Genomic DNA, 20,794 nt, shown 5'->3' on the forward strand with positions numbered 1-20,794 from the left:
ACCTATGATTCTATCGTATGAAAAGGGAAAATAGAGAGTAAGGGTCCCTTTGTAGTGAGACTTCAGTGAGCCCCCTACTCCCATATCTCCTTCCTGAGCTCGAGAAGCCAAGCTCTGAATCCTTCACTCAGAATAATGAGCTCTTTGCCCAAGGAACCCAATCTTCCAGATCCCAAGGCGCTTCCTGATACCTCATGAAAGAAATCATGAGAAGGGTAGAAAATATTAACCCAATTAGATTCAGAATCGGCCATATTTATTGAGCACTTTTAAGAGCCAGATTCTTACAGATGTTCTGATGGTAATTCTGAGTGATGAGTACTCCCTATTTTCTTTTTAAATCATCTATATTGAGGTATAATGAATATCCAATAAAATACATCCATTTTAAGTGTACAGTTTGATGTGTTTTGATAAACATAACTACCAACACAGGAAGACACAGAATATGTTCATCAACCCATAAAGTTGCCCCATGCCAGCCCCAGGTGACCACAGAGATGCTTTATGTCACTGTAACTTATTGTTACCTTTTCTAGACTTTCATATAAATGAAACTGTATATAATAATGTTTTCAAGGTTCACCCGTGGCATTACATTTATCAGTACTTCATCTCTTTTTATTGCTGAGTCGTATTTCACTGCACACATATGGATATGCTGTAGTTTATTTATACATCCATCTGTTGATAAACATTTGGGTTATTTCCAGTTTGAGGCTCTAATGAAGTAACATACTACAAACATGCATGAACGAGTCCTTGGATTGACACAAGTTTTGCTATCTCTTAGGTAAACACCTAGGAGTAAAATTTCTGAGTTTTATGGTATGTGTCTGATTAATTTTATAAGAAACTATTTTCCACAGTAGCTGTGCCGTTTTGCCCTCCTACCAGACGTGGATGAGAGTTCTAATTGGTCTACAGCCTCATCGACATTTCGTATCGTTAGTCTTTCATCTTGGCCGGCACTGTGGGATCCCATTGTGGTTCTAGTTTTCATTTCCCTGATGACTAATGACGTTAAGCATCTTTTCATTGGCCACTTCTTTTTTTTTTTTTTTTTTGCGGTACGGGGGCCTCTCACTGTTGTGGCCTCTCCCGTGGCGGAGCACAGGCTCCGGACGCGCAGGCTCAGCGGCCATGGCTCACGGGCCCAGCCACTCCGCGGCATGGGGGATCTTCCCAGACCGGGGCACGAACCCGTGTCCCCTGCATCGGCAGGCGGACTCTCAACCACTGCGCCACCAGGGAAGCCCATTGGCCACTTCTTTATCTGTATTCAAATCTGTTGCTCATATCACTTCATTATGTTATCTTACTAAAGAACTTTAAGTTATTTAAATATTTTTATATACATCCTGTGTCAGATATACATATTATGAAGGTTTTCTCTCAGCCTGCGACTGCTTTTTTGTTTTCTAAATAGAGTCTTTTGAAGAGCACAAGTTTTAAATTTTAATGAAGTACAATATGCCATTGTTTATATAGTTCACGATTTTTGTATCTTCTATAAGAAAACTTTGCCTTCTCTAAGATCACTAAGATTTTCTTCTATGTTTTTCTTCTAAATGTTTTACAGTTTTCATGTTTACATGTAGTCTAAGATATATTTTGAGTTCATTTTTGTGTATGATGTGAGGTAGGGCTTGGGGTTAATTTTCCCAAATGGATATCCAGTTGCTCGGGCACCGTTTGCTTTCAAGATTATCCTTTCTCCCGTCACGTTATCTTGGCCTCTGTTGAAAATTCATTGATCACATATCTGTAGGTTGGCATTTTCTTCTTGACAACAAAGAAACCATCTGGAAATAAAATGACTTCCCCTGGGTCACACTGTATTTCTTTTACTTGTAAATTTGTTTATAGTCCCCAATCTTTTGGAAAGTTCTGAAGCAGCTTACCGAAATGCGTACAGCATAAAAACCAACAGCTACTAAGTACAGCTAAGATTCAACCCAGGTGTTTTCGTTTTAAATTCTGTGCTTCTTTTCTTTTTCCTTGACTGCCATACTCAACAGACTACTACTTCTCAGGCTCAGTCCGTGAATAAGTCCCCACCATATTTCAACATTATCCCAGGGGCTGAGGATGGAATCGTGAAGAAAGCAGAGACGTTTGCCCTTAAGGAGTATACATTCTACTAGAAGAAGTCAGAAAATAAACACACAGTGGATATATAGGGAGCTAGAAAAAAAATAGAGATAGATTAAAAATTCAGGCACTGACAAATTCTCTGAAAAAGATAAAATGAGATATTATTGGTAATATGTTAGGAGAATGGCTGGATAAGTGTCATCACCTCCTTATGAAAAGAAGACATTTCAGTGGAGACTGAAATGGTAAACAGGAGTAAGAAAAGCTAAGGGAACACAAAGTGCAAAGGTCCATCTAGTCAGAATGGTGTGTTGAAGATGCAGAAAGAAGGCCAGGATTTACCACTCCTGGCTGCCCTGTGGGTTGTGGGATGAGAGAAGGAGGTGTGCTGAAGCCAGGAGGACCGACCGTGAAGGAGACTGCGGAAGCTGGCCATGAGAGATGAAGGTGGTGTAGCCTGGGGCTTTAGCAGTGGAGATGCTAAGTGTTCAGGGTCCATATATACTTAGAAGGTAGAGCCATCAAGATGTACTTCCAGATGGAATGTCGGGAAGAGGGTAAGAGAGGAGTCAGGGTGTCTCCTAAGTGTGTGGATACTGCTGCCTTTTGCTGAGACGGGCCTGTTTAGGTGGAACTGGATTTGGGGAAGGAAAATGAAAGCAAATCAGCTCTGTTTGGACTATATTAAGTTTAAGATTCTTGAGATGTTTAAACGTGGATTCTGAGTAAGCAGTTTGATATATAACATGGGAGCTAAGGGGAACAGTCCAGCATAGAGATGTAAACTTGAGGGGATCAGCTAATATTCGAGGCCATGGGAACAGATGAACTCACCTAAGATGAGAGTGTTGTAGAGAACTTATCTTCTCACATGAAGATTTGGGGAAGAAAAAGAAGATTTTTATAAGAGACAACTATGGGTGTGTTATGGAGTAGAGTTCAAAAATTATAGAATAAATTGTGGCCACCAACAGCCATTTCTGGTGATGTTCACTTCCTATAATGTCTAACTATTAGTGAATTGTCAGTATACCTGACTCAGTTGTCAGGTATACTATATGCCTGAAACAATAAGTGAATTATACAATATCTCCTAAGGAGATAGATACTGTCATTATCCTCTTTTACGTGTAAGACAATTGAGCACTAGAGAAGTTAAGTGATGTGTCTCCCACAGACAGTGTCACTTCTGAGTCTAAAGTTGGCAAAATTTGACCATGACTCTGCACTACCATCAGTATCAGTAGTTTACATTTGCTATCTTAATTCCATCTAATCTAAAATGTCATTGATCATAGAATGCATCATTGTTTTATGTTCCATGGAGAGAGAAAAAAATGTCTGCCTATTAAACTGTGGCACAGTTACCACCTGGAATTTTTATATATAGTTCTTGAAAGAACTCATTTAGAATTAATTAGATCGAGATTGGTTTCATGCTAATTTTATAATACAAGGGAAAATAAAAGCAAAATATATCATTAGGGCTTTTCTAACACTGTTTCATGTTTGAGCCCAACTCTTCTGAAATACTTTTTGTCTCAGAGATACACATTTTTTTTTTTTACCCCAAATCACCCTTTGTACCATTTGAAGTGCTGGTGTTGTAGCACTTCTTAAAAGAATCCATAACTCAGCTGAAAGCTATTATGTCTGAACTTTGAAGCCTGCTTTGCAATTATGGAGTACTGGTCTACTTTTGATCCTGACTCAGGAACGTTGACAAATACACCTCTTTCCCCATCTTTCCCACTTTCTCCCATGACTGTTTTTTCTCTAGAAGCTACAGGTGGAGACCTTGGCTTCCAGGTTATTTCAGCAAAGGCTGTCACCGCCTGCTCACTGATGGCCACGCCAGCACTGCCCCCTGGCCGTCAGAGGCGGTAAAGCAAAAACCGTTATCGCAATTTCAGAGATGCAAAAGGTAAAACATGTCTGCAACGCAGAACTGATGAAATCCAGTATTTACAGCAGGAGTAAGGGGGGAAATTAGGAAGACAAGCACTGCCCCAGAACAACAGGAAGGACCAACAGTGTTAAAAACGGGCAACATTGAGGGCTCTTTTGCTTTCCTGGACTTGCAATATTCCAGAAGCAGCCAGCCTTGCTTTTGTAAAAGCTGTGTTGAAAGATTGTAAATAAATTTATTGTTATTTTGATAATCTGAATTTTGTAATTTTCCTAAACTGAACCTAGATTATTTGTGTAATATTTTTAAAGCAATATTAAGTGATTCAGTGTTTTCTTGTTTCATCCCGATTAATTTCACTAGTTCTTGTATATGTCCTAATCTATATAAAACATATATATAGTTTCAAATATATAACATACATATTTACATATACATATATATTATATAGTGTGTGTGTGCATATATATAGCACAAGGGCATCTGCGTACAGAATGCTGGAGGTTGAAATACGTGCTTGTGACACACTTTTCCACAAACCTTAATCGTAACATGCACAGTGTTGCTAAGCGAAAGTCAAATACATATTTACAGGTAAAAGGCGCTGGTTATACGCCTGTTTCTTGATGAGCTCTTGCTGTGCGTTTCAGTCCTTAAAATTTTCAAAGCGGAGCAGTGCCATCTGGTGGTACAATCCAGAGCTGCAGGCAATACCTGCCGTGACTCCAGGGCAGGTCCTCGGTCCTGCGTCCCTTTCGTTGAGAAGAAAATTATAGCCGAATTTGTGTTCCTGTTAGTGATGCAAGTCTTACAAACGATCACCAAAATGTCAAAAGCCCCAAACTCTTCTTAGTGGTGGCTGCACGTATCCAGTATTTCCTGTAAACGGCCGCAATAACTTTTCAAACCTTTTTACAAATTGTTGGATTATGTTGGCAAAGTCAGACACATTTTGCCTAAAGATAAACATGTTGTAATGATGAAAGGATTGTTTCTCTTATAGAATTACATCACAGTGACTTTTAGCCTATAATTCACTTGTTCATGTCATTTTACAAATTACTGATACATGCAAGAGTTATCACTATGCTGATGGGAGTGGGGAAATCCACCATCATTTTTGGTCTGGTTCACCTCTATAGCTCTCAAAATACTTTCTTCACATACATCATCGCTCTTCTCCAATTCAGCCGCTAATGTGATCTTTTTATCCCCCTCATTATTGTTATTGCTTTCTTTTAAAATGCAAGAGTAAGACTTCCCTGGTGGTGCAGTGGTTAAGAATATGCCTGCCAATGCAGGGGACACAGGTTCGACCCCTGGTCGGGGAAGAGCCCACATGCCGCGGAGCAACTAAGCCCGTGCGCCACAACAACTGAACCTACACTCTAGAGCCCGCGAGCCACAACTACTGAGCCTGGGTGCCACAACTACTGAAGCCCGCATGCCTAGAGCCTGCGCTCCGCAGCAAGAGAAGCCACAGCAATGAGAAGCCCGCGCAACACAACGAAGAATAGCCCCCACTCGCCGCAACTAGAGAAAGCCTGCATGCAGCAATGAAGACCCAACACAGCCAATAAATAAATAAATGAATAAAAATTTAAAAAAATAAAATAAAATGCAAGAGTAATACCTGAATATGTGCTCACTGTCAAAAATGGTTTTAAGCACATAGGGGAAAAGTGAGCACCTACCTTGACTCCACCATAAAGCCATTCCTCTCCCCAGAAGGGATGTCCAGTTTGGATCCTTTTCTGTGAGTTTCCATGTGAAGGTGAAGAAATGAACATACCATCAGCAGAATGTTTTGGACCATCCGTTTCCACATGAAGTTGTTGTTGTAACTATAAACCCATCATTACCAAGGACTGTTGTAGCTATGCTTACAACATAGAGTCTTACTGGAACTATCACAAGAATTTTTTGTTTTGGAGTCCAAAGTATTTAAAGAACTTCCTGCTGGACTTGAACTAAAGCTTGGACTCTGTTGACCTTTCCCCAATTCTATGCTGAATTCTCCACAGCTCAAGTCCCTTCATAAACATGCACGTTCCCTTAGCTTAAAACTTCCCCAATTTTGCTATCTGGGGAGACACTGCTTTGGGAAAGATCCCCGGGGTTTTCCCTACTTGCTGCAAGTAATAAGAAATCTTTCTTTTGGAAAAGAAAAAGAACCTTCTCCTTCAAATGTACTGTGGATGTCGTGAAAGGAGCTGATAGTGATTAGGTAAATTACTGTATTCATCTATCCAGGCTGACATAACAAAATAGCACAGACTGGGGGGCTTAATAACAGGAATTTATTGTCTCACAGCTCTCAAGGCCAGAAGTCAAGATCAAGGTGCCACCTTGTTCAGTTTTTGGTGAGGCCGTCTCCTCGCTGCGTCCTCGCATGGCCTCTGTGCAGGCGCAGAGAGAGATTTCTGATGTCTCTTCTTATAAAGACACCAGTCCTGTAGGATTAGGGCCCCACCTGTAGGAGTGCATTTACCCTTAATTACCTCCTTAAAGGCCAAAAACAGTCACTTTGGGAGTTAGGACTTCAACATGTGACTTCGTTTAGTCCATGACCTTGGCGGATATATTTCTCCTACCACAAGACTAGGGTGTGAAATATTTAATGCCTTTGCTGCACCTTAACACAAAAAACTCACCTGGGGAGACAGTGTGTTGGCAGCCAGTAGGATATTAAAAACTGAACTCACTTCTTTACTGAACACAGACCTTGAGTCCCACATCAGCCATTCTGCTGAGTCCAGCTGATCCTGCAATCTGTACGTCTCTCCACACTTGAGCTGTGTAGCTCTGCAGGCTGAGAGAAGGGGTCCATCATAACAAGTAGTTCTGGGATCCCCATGTCATGCTCTGATCCCACACTGCAGAAAACCTTGACATTCACTTCTGTAGAGTACTCAACAGAACTGAAGGAGGTATCAATAGTTCTAATAAAGTTACTTTGATCAGTGCTCAAATCATGCATTTTCTGTCAGCAATCTCATCCCCTTCCCCAGGGAGGTATCAGAGTGCAGAAAGCAGGGTCCCAGTTGATCCCATGGAGCTGGCCACACATCTGATCCTCTCAGGAACTGATTAGCTTGAGTTTTCAAAGTCTATTCTGATACATCCCTTATTAATTTTATAATTTTATGAACAATTTTGAAATATACTATCTATTAAAACCATTGAAATTTTTGCTGCCCTAATTCAATCAGAATATTTTAAAGGATTGCTAGGAAAGTATGAGCCCTCTAGGTAATTTTTCTTCTAGAAAATATTAGCAAATGAAATTGAAAGAATAAAAAAAATATTGATACAAAACATAAGTGATACTGTTCAGTGTTTCTGCCAGAAAGAAAAAATGATGACCATCATTGTTCCCAAAGGCATTTCCAGCAGTGCTTCAGGGAAGAGCTCTAGCTAACGTGTTTTGTAAAAGCACTTTTATTTAACTTTTTAACCCAGATCTTATATGAAAAGTCACCTAAAATTTTAAATGGGAACATAGATAACACTCTCCCACGCAATTTAAAAGTAGTCTTTTCATTTTCTCTCAATTTTTTGACTTCAGATCTTTCCATTTTCTACCCACTTTTTATTTGGTCGTTTTCAGTTCTTCAGGGCTGTTGAAACTGAATACTGCTCCCTGAGGTGTCGTACTTATACTACTCTTACCTGCCTGACTTATTGTACCTCCTCTTTACTACAGAGTTAAATAGTAAAAAGGCTAAGGGATAGCGACTGGAGAAAAAAAGAATGTCAAAATATAATCCTGACATTTGTATTGTATGAAATAATGTCCAGGTTTCTTTGTTTGGCCCAGGTGATCATTTATTTATCAGCAATTAAAACATGTAGAGAACATACCCTTTTTAAAAATATTTTTAAAAGTTTCGGTGACTGGACTTCCTTGGTGGTCCAGTGGTTAAAATTCCACGCTTCCACTGCAGGGGTTGCAGGTTCAATCCCTGGTTGGGGAACTAAGTTTGATCTTGCATGCCTTGAGGCATGGCCAAAAAAAAAAAAAAAGAAAGAAAACATGAGAGAACTAATTGTCATCTGATCCAGCAATTCCAATTCTGGGTATACATCCAAAAGAACTGAAAGCAGGATTTCATAGAGATGTTTGTTCATAGCAGTGACAGCCAAGAGGTAGCGATCCAAGTGCCCATTGAGGGAAGAATGGACAAACGAAATGTGGTATTTCCTTACGATGGAATATTATTCAGCCTTAAAAAGGAACGAAAGGAAATATAAGAGCTAACACCTATCCTTCTCAAACTCTTCCAAAATATAGCAGTGGGAGGAACACTCTCAAACTCATTCTATGAGGCCACCATGCCCCTGATACCAAAACCAGACCAAAATGTCACAAAAAGAGAAAACTACAGGCCAATGTCACTAATGAACATACATGTAAAAATCCTCAGCAAAATAAAGAAAAGAGAATCTAACAGCCCATTAAAAGGATCATACACCATGATCAAGTGGGGTTTATCTCAGGAATGCAAGGATTCTTCAATATACGCAAATCAATCAATGTGATACACCATATTAACAAACTGAAGGACAAAAACTATATGATCATCTCAAAAGATGCAGAAAAAGCTTTCAACAAAATTCAACACCCTTTTATGATAAAAACTCTCCAGAAAGTAGGCATAGAGGGAATCTACCTCAACATAATAAAGGCCATACATGACAAAACCACAGCCAACCTCGTACTCAATGGTGAAAAGCTGAAACCGTTTCCTCTAAGATCAGGAAAAAGACAAGGTTGTCCACTCTCACCACTATTATTCAACATAGTTTTGGAAGTTTTAGCCAATCAGAGAAGAAACAGAAATAAAAGGAATCCAAATCTGAAAAGAAGAAGTAAAACTGTCGCTGCTTGCAGATGACATGATACTATACAAAGAGAATCCTAAAGATGCCACCAGAAAACTACTAGAGCTAATCAATGAATTTTGTAAAGTAGCAGGATACAAAGTTAATGCACAGAAATCTCTTGCATTCCTATATACTAATGATGAAAAATCTGAGAGAAATTAAGGAAACACTCCCATTCACCATTGTAAAAAAAAGAATAAAATACCTGGGAATAAACCTACCTAAGGGGACAAAACACCTGTATTCAGAAAACTATAAGACACTGATGAAAGAAATTAAAGACGATACAAACAGATGGAGAGATATACCATGTTCTTGGATTGGAAGAATCAACATTGTGAAAATAACTATACTACCCAAAGCAATCTACAGATTCAATGCAATCCCTATCAAACTACCACTGGCATTTTTCACAGAACTAGAACAAAAAAATTCACAATTTGTATGGAAACACAAAAGACCCCAAATAGCCAAAGCAATCCTGAGAAAGAAAAATGGAGCTGGAGGAATCAGCCTCCCTGACTTCAGACTATACTACAAAGCTACAGTAATCAAGAGAGTATGGTACTGGCACAAAAACAAAAATATAGATCAATGGAACAGAATAGAAAACCCAGAGGTAAACCTACACCCATATGGTCACCTCATCTTCGATGAAGGAGGCAAGATTATACAATGGAGAAAAGACAGTCTCTTCAATAAGTTGTACCGGGAAAACTGGACAGCTACATGTAAAAGAATGAAATTAGAACACTTCCTAAACACCATACACAAAAATAAACTCAAAATGGATTAAAGATCTAAATGTAGGGCCAGACACTATAAAACTCTTAGAGGAAAACACAGGCAGAGCACTCTTTGACATAAATCACAGCAAGATCCTTTTTGACCCATCTCCTAGAGAAATGGAAATAAAAACAAAAATAAACAAATGGGGTCTTCTCTGGTGGCATGGTGGTTGAGAGTTCGCCTGCCGATGCAGGGGATGCGGGTTAATGCTCCGGTCTGGGAGGATCCCACATGCTGCGGAGCGGATGGGCCCGTGAGCCATGGCCGCTAAGCCTGCGCGTCCGGAGCCTGTGCTCCGCGGCAGAAGGGGCCGCGGCGGTGAGAGGCTGGCATACCACACAAAATAAATAAATAGATAAACAAATGGGACCTAATGAAACTTAAAGCTTTTGCACAGCAAGGAAACCGTAAACAAGACGAAAAGACAACTCTCAGAATGGGAGAAAATATTTGCAAACGAATCAATGGACAAAGGCTTAACCTCCAAAATATACAAGCAGCTCATTCAGCTCAATATCAAAAAAACAAACAGCCCAATCCAAAAATGGGCAGAAGACCTAAATAGACATTTCTCCAGAGAAGACATACAGATTGCCAACAAACAGATGAAAGGATGCTCAACATCACCAATCATTAGAGAAATGCAAATCAAAACCACAGTGAGGTATATCACCTCACACCAGTCAGGATGGCCATCATCAAAAAATCTACAAGCAATAAATGCTGGAGAGGGTGTGGAGAAAAGGAAACCCCCCTTGCACTATTGGTGGGAATGTAAATTGATACAGCCACTATGGAGAACAGTATGGAGGTTCCTTAAAAAACTAAAAATAGAACTACCATATGACCCAGCAATCCCACTACTGGGCATACGCCCTGAGAAAACCATAATTCAAAAAGAGACATGGGGACCTCCCTGGTGGTTCAGTGGATGGGGCTCCGAGCTCCCAGTGCAGGGGCCCCGGGTTCAATCCCTGGTTGGGGAACTAGGTCCCACATGCCACAGCTACGAGTTCACATGCCACAACTAAGGAGCCCGCCTGCCGTAACTAAGATGAGGTACAACCAAGTAAATAAATAAGTAAATAAACAATTTTTTTTTTAAAAGAAAAGAGACATGTACCACAAAGCTCATTACAGCACTATTTACAATAGCCAGGACATGGAAGCAACCTAAGTGTCCATCGACAGGTGAATGGATAAAGAAGATGTGATACATATATACAATGGAATATTAGCCATAAAAAGAAATGAAATTCAGTTATTTGTAATGAGGTGGATGGTCCTAGAGTCTGTCATACAGAGTGAAGTAAGTCAGAAAGAGAAAAACAAATACTGTATGCTAACACATATATATGGCATCTAAAAAAAAAATGGTTCTGATGAACCTAGGGGCAGGACAGGAATAAAGACGCAGACATAGAGAATGGACTTGAGGACACGGGGCGGGGGAAGGGTAAGCTGGGACGAAGTGAGAGAGTGGCATGGACATATATTCACTACCAAATGTAAAATAGATGGCTAGTGAGAAGCAGACGCATAGCACAGGGAGATCAGCTCGGTGCTTTGTGACCACCTAGAGGGGTGGGATAAGGAGGGTGGGAGGGAGACGCAAGAGGGAGGGGATATGGGGATATATGTATATGTATAGCTGATTCACTTTGTTATAAAGCAGCAACTAACACACCATTGTAAAGCAATTATACTCCAATAAAGATGTTTAAAAAAAAAAGGAAGGAAATTCTGACACGTGCTACAACATGTCTGAACCCTAAGAACATTCTGCTAAGTGAAATAAACCAGTCACAGAAAGACATAGAACACGATGCTACTTATCCGAGGTCCCTAGAGGAGTCAAATTCGTAGAGACCGAAAGTAGAATAATTGCCAGGAGATGGGGGAGAAGAAGGAAGAGGGAGTTAGGGTTTGATGGGTTTGGAGTTTCAGGGTTGCGAGTTGAAAAATGCGAATACCTTTAACAGTACATCTCGCGCAGCAAACTGTCGCGCAAAGCGCAACTTACACTTGACACTACTGAACTGTTTACCTGCGATTTGGAATAAGAATAATCAATCTGGTCTTTGTCCCCATTTCTAGGGCAAAGCTCCTAAAACCTTGGAATTTCCTGTGATGAGAGTGACAAAGTTGTCTTTTGTTGTGTTAACGAGGTGACTTTTGGCTCTGAGAATGGGAACTGGTTGCAGGTGAGCCAAACTCGTGATTAGAGGTTGGAGTTTTCAGTCCCAGCCCCTCGAGCTACTGTTGTTGTAGCACATCTGCCATTTACAGTCATTTAGATTGTTTCCAGTGATTTTCTTAGGTCTTGACCCTTGCAATTACATTAGAAATCAGCCAATCCCACTGTCTATACCCAAGATAGACCTATATTCTGTGAAAAAATTCTCCAACATGGGCACAAAAATACACTGAGTGTTCATCGCAGCGCTGTGATTTTTCTCCTTCACTAGTGGTTTGCTGAGTGCTGGGGGCTTTGTTGCTGCCATATAGTCTCTGCAAGCAGCAGAAAGTGGCAATGCAGCGCCCCATCTCTTCAAGGGACCGCCCGGCCTTATTACCACGGCCACCCTTTGCCCGAGCTGTGAACGCAGCCCAGGGTGGTAGATAAGGAGGAAAACAAAGGAGCCGGGGCGCTGGATCAATGACGCTCCCTGCAGCTGGAGGTCTGTGAAGTGTACCATTTTTAGGGTGCAGTGTAAACCTGGATCCAGGGGCTCTTGTACGGTGCTATGTCCCCTTCTATGCTATCTTTTGATAAATACATGGATCTGAGAACCAAGGGGTAAAAGCAGGAGTGGTCTTGCTCCCTATCGCTCCCAGTGACTCGATCAGGGAATTCGTGCGTCCCATCCCCCCACAGGCCTAAGCTCTGTGGGTCTGGAGGTCCTGCTCCCAGAGGGAGGATGTCTCTAACCAGGGCACAGTAAGAGTCACACAAACTTTAAACTGGAAGACTCACATTAAACAAATTTTGACGACTTGTGCCCAAAGACTAACAGGATATTGGTAGGGAAAAGAAGCATAGGTTGGAAGTCAATGACGGATAACCAACTGAAGACTTAAAATAGGATGGATAATTTTTCATGAGCATTTATGCTTCAAGATGTTCAAAGCAACAACTCATGAAACTACGAAGCAGAAGTCATTAGCAACCCTAGCTGGAGATTTGCACACACCCCACTCAGAACCGGATAGAACAAGCAGAACATAAGATTGTAGGAAACCATCACAATCATTCAGTGCTCCACTCTTCCACTCGACCCCTGTGAGTGCAGACACCCATCATGGGCCCTTTGCAACCTCCCGTGGGAATCAAAGGGCATGGGAACCAACCAGCTCGGAGCTTTGGTTAACGCTTTTACTGTGAGTAATAAAGTCCTGTGTCTCTGACTCCGGAGTCCTGTGTTTTCTGCCAGCATCCATGAAGCAGTGCAGGCTAATTTGTCGGCTTGCAAAGAACTAAAATCCCAGACCCTGCCCATTTCTTCACACAGGCCCAGAGGGTTCATCTACTCACACTTGGCCGTCTCGAGTTTCAGATCCCATTCCTTCCCTGTCAGGGATTTACACCCCTGTGTAGCCCCTTGTCTCGAGTCTGGCCTGGCCCCGTGAGCCATTGCCTACCAATTAAATATGGCGCAAGGGGCACTGTGCGTCTTCTGAGACTAGGTCACAAGGAACCTTGCAGCTTCTGCCCGGGTTTCTAAGAACACTTGCTCGGGGGGAAGCCAGCTTTGCTTTAAGAAGTCCAAGTAGATAAAGAAGATGTGGTATATATATACAACGGAATTTTACTCAGCCATAAAAAAGAATGAAATAATGCCATGTGCAGCAATATGGATGGACCTAGAGATTATCATACTAAGTGAAGTAAGTCAGAGAAAGACAAATACCATATGATATCACTTATATGTGGAATCTAATAAAAAATGATACAAATGAACTATTTATAAAACAGAAACCAAATCACAGATCTCGAAATCAAACTTATGGTTACCAAAGGGGAAACGTGGGGGGATGTGACAAATTATGAGATTGGGATTAACATGCACACGCTACTATATATGAAATAGATAACTAATAAGAACCTGCTGTAGGGCTCAGGGAACTCTACTCAATACTCTGTAATGACCTATACGGGAAAAGAATCTGAAAAAGAATGGAGATATATATATATACATATATATAACTGATTCACTTTGCTGTATGCCTGAAACTAACACAACATTGTAAACCAACTCTACTCCAATAAAAATTCAAAAAAAAAAAAAAAAAAGAAAGAAATCCAACTCTCCTGGGACCACCAGGTTTGAGGAAACCCCAAGCCAGCCACATAGAGTGGGAAGGAGATGCCACACAAGAGCCCAGGGACTTCAGCCAGCCCAGCTGAGATGCTGGGAGGATCCTTGAGAGGGTTTTCAGGAGCTCAGCCCCACCTGCCATCTAAGGGTAACTGCATCGGAGAATGCAAGTGAGGACCAAGCAGCTGAGCCCAGTCAACTCACAGACCATCAGACACTGTCATAAATGGTTGTTTTAAGTCACAGAGGTGGGGGGTGGCTTGTTGCATAGCAGGAGAGGCCAGGAGCAGGGAATGAGGGGGCAGGGTCAGCAGAGGAGCTGACCGTGGGTGAGCAGGTGAAGTGCAGCTTCAGCCTAGCTCCACAGGGAGCTCCTGAGTGAAAATCATTTAGTGCATCTCTATCCCGGCTGTTGTCCAGGGCTTTTTTTTTTTTTTTTTTAAACATCTTTATTGGAGTATAATTGCTTTACAATGGTGTGTTAGTTTCTGCTGTATAACAAAGTGAATCAGCTATGCATATACATATATCCCCATATCTCCTCCCTCTTGCGTCTCCCTCCCTCCCACCCTCCCTATCCCACCCCTCTAGGAGGTCACAAAGCACTGAGCTCATCTCCCCCGTGCTATGCGGCTGCTTCCCACTAGCTATCTATTTTACGTTTGGTAGTGTATATATGACGGGAATAAAGACACAGACCTACTAGAGAATGGACTTGAGGGTATGGGGAGGGGGAAGGGTAAGCTGTGACAAAGTGAGAGAGTGGCATGGACATATATACACTGTCCAGGGCTTTTGAACTCAGCCTCCCTCACCGGAGAGACGGTCATTGGCCAAGGGGTGGGGCTGGAAGGTGATGCACCTCCCAGCGGCCAGGGCGTCAGGGGTGTGAGGCATCCCCTGGAGTGGGGCAGGTGGGAGCCCTCAGCCAGCGCACCTGTGCTGTCAGGGGAGGGGCACAGCAACGGAACAGCGAAAGGGGACCAGGACACACCAGCAGTGTCTGCCACTCTCCCTCTGACAGCACCCTCTTCCAAACACCTCCCGCCTGGGTCCCGGAGGTAGCATCTAACTTATCTTCCCAATTCTACCCTCATGGTTCTCCATTCTCCACGCAACATCCAGAACCATCTCTTGCCTTGAGTTTAATCTGGGCACTGGGCGGGGAACCTTCCGCAGTTCTCCCATTGTGCTTCGATAGAAGCCCGAACTCCTCGCCCCGCCCTACAAGGAGCCCAGTGGCCTGGCCCCGCCCAGACCTTCACTCCAACCTGCACCGCCTTCCCCAGAGGCCTTCCCGGGGCTCTGACTCCCCAGCCGCTGCGTCGGCTCAGAGCCTCTGCACAACTGTGGCTCTTCCTGCAGAATTTGTTCGCCAGCTGTCCTTGCATGCGGGCTGGGGGAGTGACGTGAGTCACAGTGAGGGACGGAGGGGGAGAGAGAGAGTGAGAGAGAGAGAGAGGGAAGGAGGGAACTAAGGAGGGGGACAGGGAAGGAGAAAGGAAGGGAAGAGTGAGGAAATGAGACGGAGAGAATGAGTGAGTGAGTGAACAAAAGCATTTGTATTCTAGAGAAAAATTAAAATCTTAGGAGGCAAGAGTCATTGCTGTTAGGTTGGGTATTGGAAAAAAACCCAATTATTTCTGCATATAAACAGGCATAATATATTAAATATATATTTAAAAATAATATATAAAATATATTAAAAAATTTATAAAAATATTTGCCGAGGCGGCAACCAATGAAAATGGACATTAGTAGAGGTTTAGAGCAGATCTCAAGGTCCCCGCACTGGGCCCAGTGTTAACCCATAATGGGGAAGCAAGATGCAAAGGGGCAGAGGTAGTGCCGGGAGAGAGACAAGCAAAGCCTAGGGAGGTTTGAGACCACAGCTGTTTTCCGAATGATCCAGAAGTATCCAGTATTTCAGGAACCAGTGTCGCTGTACTGATGTGCCTTGGTGTGAATATGTCCCCTGAATAGAGGCTTTTTAACAAATTTGAGTTCATACCATATATAACTTGGTGCCCTACTTTTTTCAGTTTAACGGTATATTGCGTGCAGTTTTCCATGGTGGACACTTTTTGGGTTCAGCCCTTTGCTTCCAAGAAGGATTTCAGGCAATTTCATTTTGAATCAGAGTGTTGAGGGGCACTTACTTCAGGCCACAGAAAATTCTTTTGAACGACCTCCTTCCTAATGGTGCGTCTAGTCCCCTTTATAAGTCGCTGGTCATTGGACATGGTAAACAACTGTCAATAAATGAAGGAAGAGGTAGATACTAAGTGCAGTCAAAACACCAAGGGCGGGGAGAGACGCTAACTTACGTTTTAAAATTGCAGTTACTGGGGTAACTGAAAACAACATTAAAAAAAAAAAAAAAAGCCAGCACTGGCAGAGAAGCAGCTCCCTGGAGATCTGTCTCACTGTGTTTCATCTGTTCTACTCACAGAAAGGGCAGTATCGTTCGGTTTTTCGGATTGAATTTTACATAGATCCTGGGAGGATTAAAGATAATGAACGACATATTTCCTGGCAATTAAGCGAAGTGGCTGGTCTAGGTAAAAACGCCCCTCCGCTCGTAAGAAATCCTTCTTATTTGAACTCATATTTGAGTTTATTAGGATAAGAACATTACTTATTCAGTCAGCTATAAAGTACTATTTTTATTGCTGTAAAACATGACCAAGACACAAAACTAAAATAATTCATTATTGTTCTTGCAAATCATTTCAGTTCTTCAATTTTTCATTGCATTTTTTCCCCTTTCTTCCTTTTTCAGTCATTCACTAAATTCATGTATTCATGGTTTTCACAATTTTTTCAAGTTTTTGAGGACAAGCATGTTAGTTATTCTGTACCATCAAATAATATTTTCATTTTAGAACACATCAAACCTTTATTTTTAAGAATTTTAAGTTTGAGGAAAGCATATTTTGCTATTATTAAAGAAAATGCTAAATTCCCTTTTAATACTAATAATTAGAGATTTATATTTTCACTAGGAGATCATAAAGTTTTAAAGTTTTCTACTACATTTAATGTGTTCCAGTCAAGTCTCTCTCCACTGTCTTTTTTCTTTTTTTCTTTCTTTTTTTTTTTTTTTGTAGAAACACCATAAAGGAAAATGTAACTCAGCGATCTGTGCCTCACCTTTGAAATTCATGAACTCCTAGGAAAACAGATCCACTTCTGCCCTAAATGTTGATGCAGTACTGTTAAGAATGGAAGATTCCAGGGCTTCCCTGGTGGTGCAGTGGTTAAGAATCCTCCTGCCAATGCAGGGAACACGACACACACAGTTCGAGCCCTGGTCCGAGAAGATCCGATGTGCCGTGAAGCAACTAAGCCCGTGAGCCACAACTACTGAGCCCACGTGCCACAACTACTGAAGCCCTGACACCTAGAGCCCACGCTCTGCAACAAGACAAGCCACTGCAGTGAGAAGCCCACGTACCGCAACGAAGAGTAGCCTCCACTCGCCACAACTAGAGAAAGACTGTGCACAGCAACGAAGACCCAACACAGCCAAAAATAAATAAATAAATTAAAAAAAAAAAAAAAAGAATGGAAGATTCCAGAGGGAACTTCAGACTCCGGGGCACCAGGGTTTCCTTCTGAAGACCTGGGCCCTGTATCTGACTTGTCTGCAGGATTTCTCAGAGATGGGCTCATCCCAATTCCTGTCCAAAGGTGGTCAGTTGTCAGAAAGGAACCTCTGAAAACCTACCACCTGCTGACCTGAAGTGTGCATCTCACGAAAGTCAATATTTTCAGCTTCCCTTTGTCCTGAATGTGTATAAAGGGCTTTCAAGTATTTATCCCTTTTATTGTGAGTATTGGCAGAGAAAAATGGCTTTCATCTTTGATCCTCTTGCAGAGAGCAAAAATGTAGAAGCATGGATAACTTATTTTAGACTTCACTAGATCCTTTCTTTAGGTTATTTTATTAAAAACCCCAAATAGAAATACAATGACAAAAAATAAAACTACACTATATTAGTGCCAAGGTCACGTTTCTTTGAACCCAGTAGTTTAATTAACTTTGTTCTTAATGATGAGGTGTACATCAACTTAGCTTAGGTGATAGAGTCTCCTGATGTGAAGAGGTAGTCAATCAAATCAGAAGAGGGTAACTAAAACCTTGGAACTTGAAACTACGGATAAGGGGGGACTTCTGTACACTGTATTTTAACCTCATGAGACTATTATTATTGTTTTATACAATCTATTTTTGTTATTGTCATTTAGACAAAGTGCATTTAGATTTACCCATATTTTAACACTTTTTGTTATTTGTTATTCCTTCTTGAGCTGAGTTCACACTCCCAAGTAGACTGTGTCCCCCATTTCCTCAGAGTAGAGTTTATTAGGTCAACAATTTGTGATAGTGGTATAGTTATTGACCAGAGATTTGAGTCCGGGAAGTGGGGTTTGGCAGCTGTATATACTCAAGGCGATTCTTTAGAACCACAGTGGGCTCGTTGGATCCTGTTAACAGCTGGTATAACAACTAGGGATGAATGAATGAATGAAAGAGTGAAAGATGAGCAGTCGATATTCTTGTACACATACCCTGCCACTGGATGTAGTAGAAAGAACTAAACTTGTATAGTTTCCAGTTCCAACCAACATCATCTGTTACTAGCTGTTTGTTGCCTTGGACTAGTCAGGTAACCTCTCTTGAACCTGATTACTTATGGTATAAATTGTATAATATTGCTTACTTTCTACCTATCAGGGCCCATTGTAAGCATCAAATGACACAAAGTATAAAGAGAAAGCTTTTTTAATTGTAAAGGGGGGGTGGGCAAAGGAGGAGTCCACTGTTAGTCTCCAGGTTACAATAATAAATGCCTATAAAAATAACAGTTTTAGTGAGAAGCCAGGAGGAAATACATATAAGTGCTATATAATAACACTCACCTCATAGGGAGGATTAACTTTGATAATACGTCTAAACTTGGATCATACATCACTTACATGATAAGTGCTCGCTAAACATTAGTTATCTCTACTATTATTACTGCTTTTTTATGAGAAAATGAAGCTTGGAGAGTGTTAGTAACTCATCAACATCTCATAGCTAGTTAGTGGCTGATATTAGCCTCCAAACTCCAAGTCCAGTCTGATTTCAGAATGAAGCCCGTTCTTCTAACCATTTGGTTATAAGGGAATCCCTTTAAGATTACTATTTTCTTTAAGCTTGGGAATAGACTATATCCTACATGATAGAACACAAAGATGGTACTCAGGTCATTGAAAATGAAACTTTTTACACTACATACGGCATGAGTCCTTTAACTAGTTCGGTGTTTCAGGCAGATTAAACAGAGAACTTATCAACAGGTGGGCAAGATCTTCCCCTTCCTAAACGTCACCGCCAGGAAGCTGGGGGCTGGGACAGTCTCCCCGCGGGGCGCATGCGCGCAGCCCTCGGGGGGCGGGGCTTGCAGGGGAGCGGGCGGGAGGTTTGAAACCCGGAGGCAGAGCGGCAGGCGGCTGGGCTGCTCCTGAGAGTCGGGCTCGCCCACTCCCGCCAGGATTTATCCGCTCCGGGATTTGCGGGCCGCAGAGCTCGAGGAGGCGGCCAGGCAACAGGGACCCCCCCCCCCCGCGGCGGGAATCGAAGATCCGGGGCCCCGTGCGGATATCGGAGGCCCGGGGTCCCCGCGCGTGACCTGACCCGCAGTGTAGACCTGCGGGGGATGTGAGTCTGGGCGAGAAGAGCCTGTCTCCACTTCTCGCGAGGGTGGGCCTTATTTTCCCCCACCGCGGCCTTCCATCGGCGGTTTAGAAAACGCGGAGCAACGGATTTCCGCGCAGCAGGAGCTGAGCGGCGCGCGCCCGCGCTGCGCATGCTCAGTGCCGCCGCTCCGTCAGGCTCGCGGCTCAGCAGCGGCGAGCTCCCCGCCGACCCTCATGGCGGCCCCCGAAACCCTCGGGGGCCCCGTCCTGAAAGGTGAGCGGGTGGGGGTCGAGCCGGCTTAAGGACGGGTACCGGGGTCGGGAGGCGCTGGGACCGGGCTCGCGGAACGCGCGGGGCCCGCAACCCGGCCCTCCCGGAAGTCGGCCCGGGGGCTGGGGGCTGTCCCCGGCCTCGGCGCCGGGACCACCCGTGTGGGGTGGGGTGTGTCTCCGAGCCTAGTGCCGGAGTCGCCCCACGTGGGTTCGGTCCGGTGGGGCCGGCGGTGCGGACGCGCGGCGGGGTGGGAGACGTGGGTGGATTTGATTTTCACCGTTTTCTGGGTTCTGGCGTCTTTGGCCAGGTGGGTTTGGGGGGAGAGCAGTAGTGATATCGGGGGGAGAAAGGGTAGCGCCCCTCGCGTGCATTTGTCAGTGTTGGCGTCTCGGCCGCTGAGTGAGCAATCACCGCCTCCAGGCACACCTGGAGAGCGTCAGGGTCGGAGCGGCGCGAGTCAACTACGCTCCCTGCCCCTTGGATCCTGCCTGCTGCTTGTTTTATGTAGGGCTTGCGAGTGAAGGCGGCTTTTTGCCTTTTTTACATGGCTGGGGGCGGGGGAGCAGAAGACGGGAGGACAGATGAAAATTATATCAAACCCAGACTGCCTTGTTCATAAAGTTTTGTTGGAACACAGCTATGCTTGCCCATTAATGTGTTGTCTTTGGCTGCTTTTGTGCGACAGCCATGAAGTTGAGTGGCTATACGGCCCTCAGAGCCTCAGGTGTTTGCTCTCTGGTTCTTTACAGAAAACAGGCTCTTGCACTAGAAGAAGTTAGGCTTTGGTTTTAGGAATTTTGGGAAGACCATCCAGTTGAGAATGTAAACGGT

The 20,794-nt window shown here is 43.1% G+C and overlaps 1 protein-coding gene across 5 annotated transcripts in view; it reads left to right on the forward strand.

Annotated features, from left to right (window-relative positions):
* Positions 1 to 19,522: 19,522 nt before the first annotated feature.
* The window catches only part of MCPH1 (microcephalin 1), a 236,894-nt gene continuing 235,622 nt past the window's right edge, over positions 19,523 to 20,794 (forward strand). Inside the window, exon 1 of one of the 5 annotated variants that reach the window (XM_067721973.1) lies at positions 19,523 to 19,963. Coding sequence is in view for 4 of the 5 variants with exons in the window: in XM_067721971.1 (XP_067578072.1) it covers positions 19,924 to 19,963 (40 nt within the window). In the remaining variant the exon portion in view is untranslated. The remainder of the gene's footprint in view (positions 19,964 to 20,794) is intronic. The other 4 variants (XM_067721971.1, XM_067721969.1, XM_067721970.1 and 1 more) reach the window with 4 other exon arrangements.

Source organism: Pseudorca crassidens, chromosome 21, assembly GCF_039906515.1.
Source record: "Pseudorca crassidens isolate mPseCra1 chromosome 21, mPseCra1.hap1, whole genome shotgun sequence".
NCBI classification, from domain to species: Eukaryota; Metazoa; Chordata; class Mammalia; order Artiodactyla; family Delphinidae; genus Pseudorca; species Pseudorca crassidens.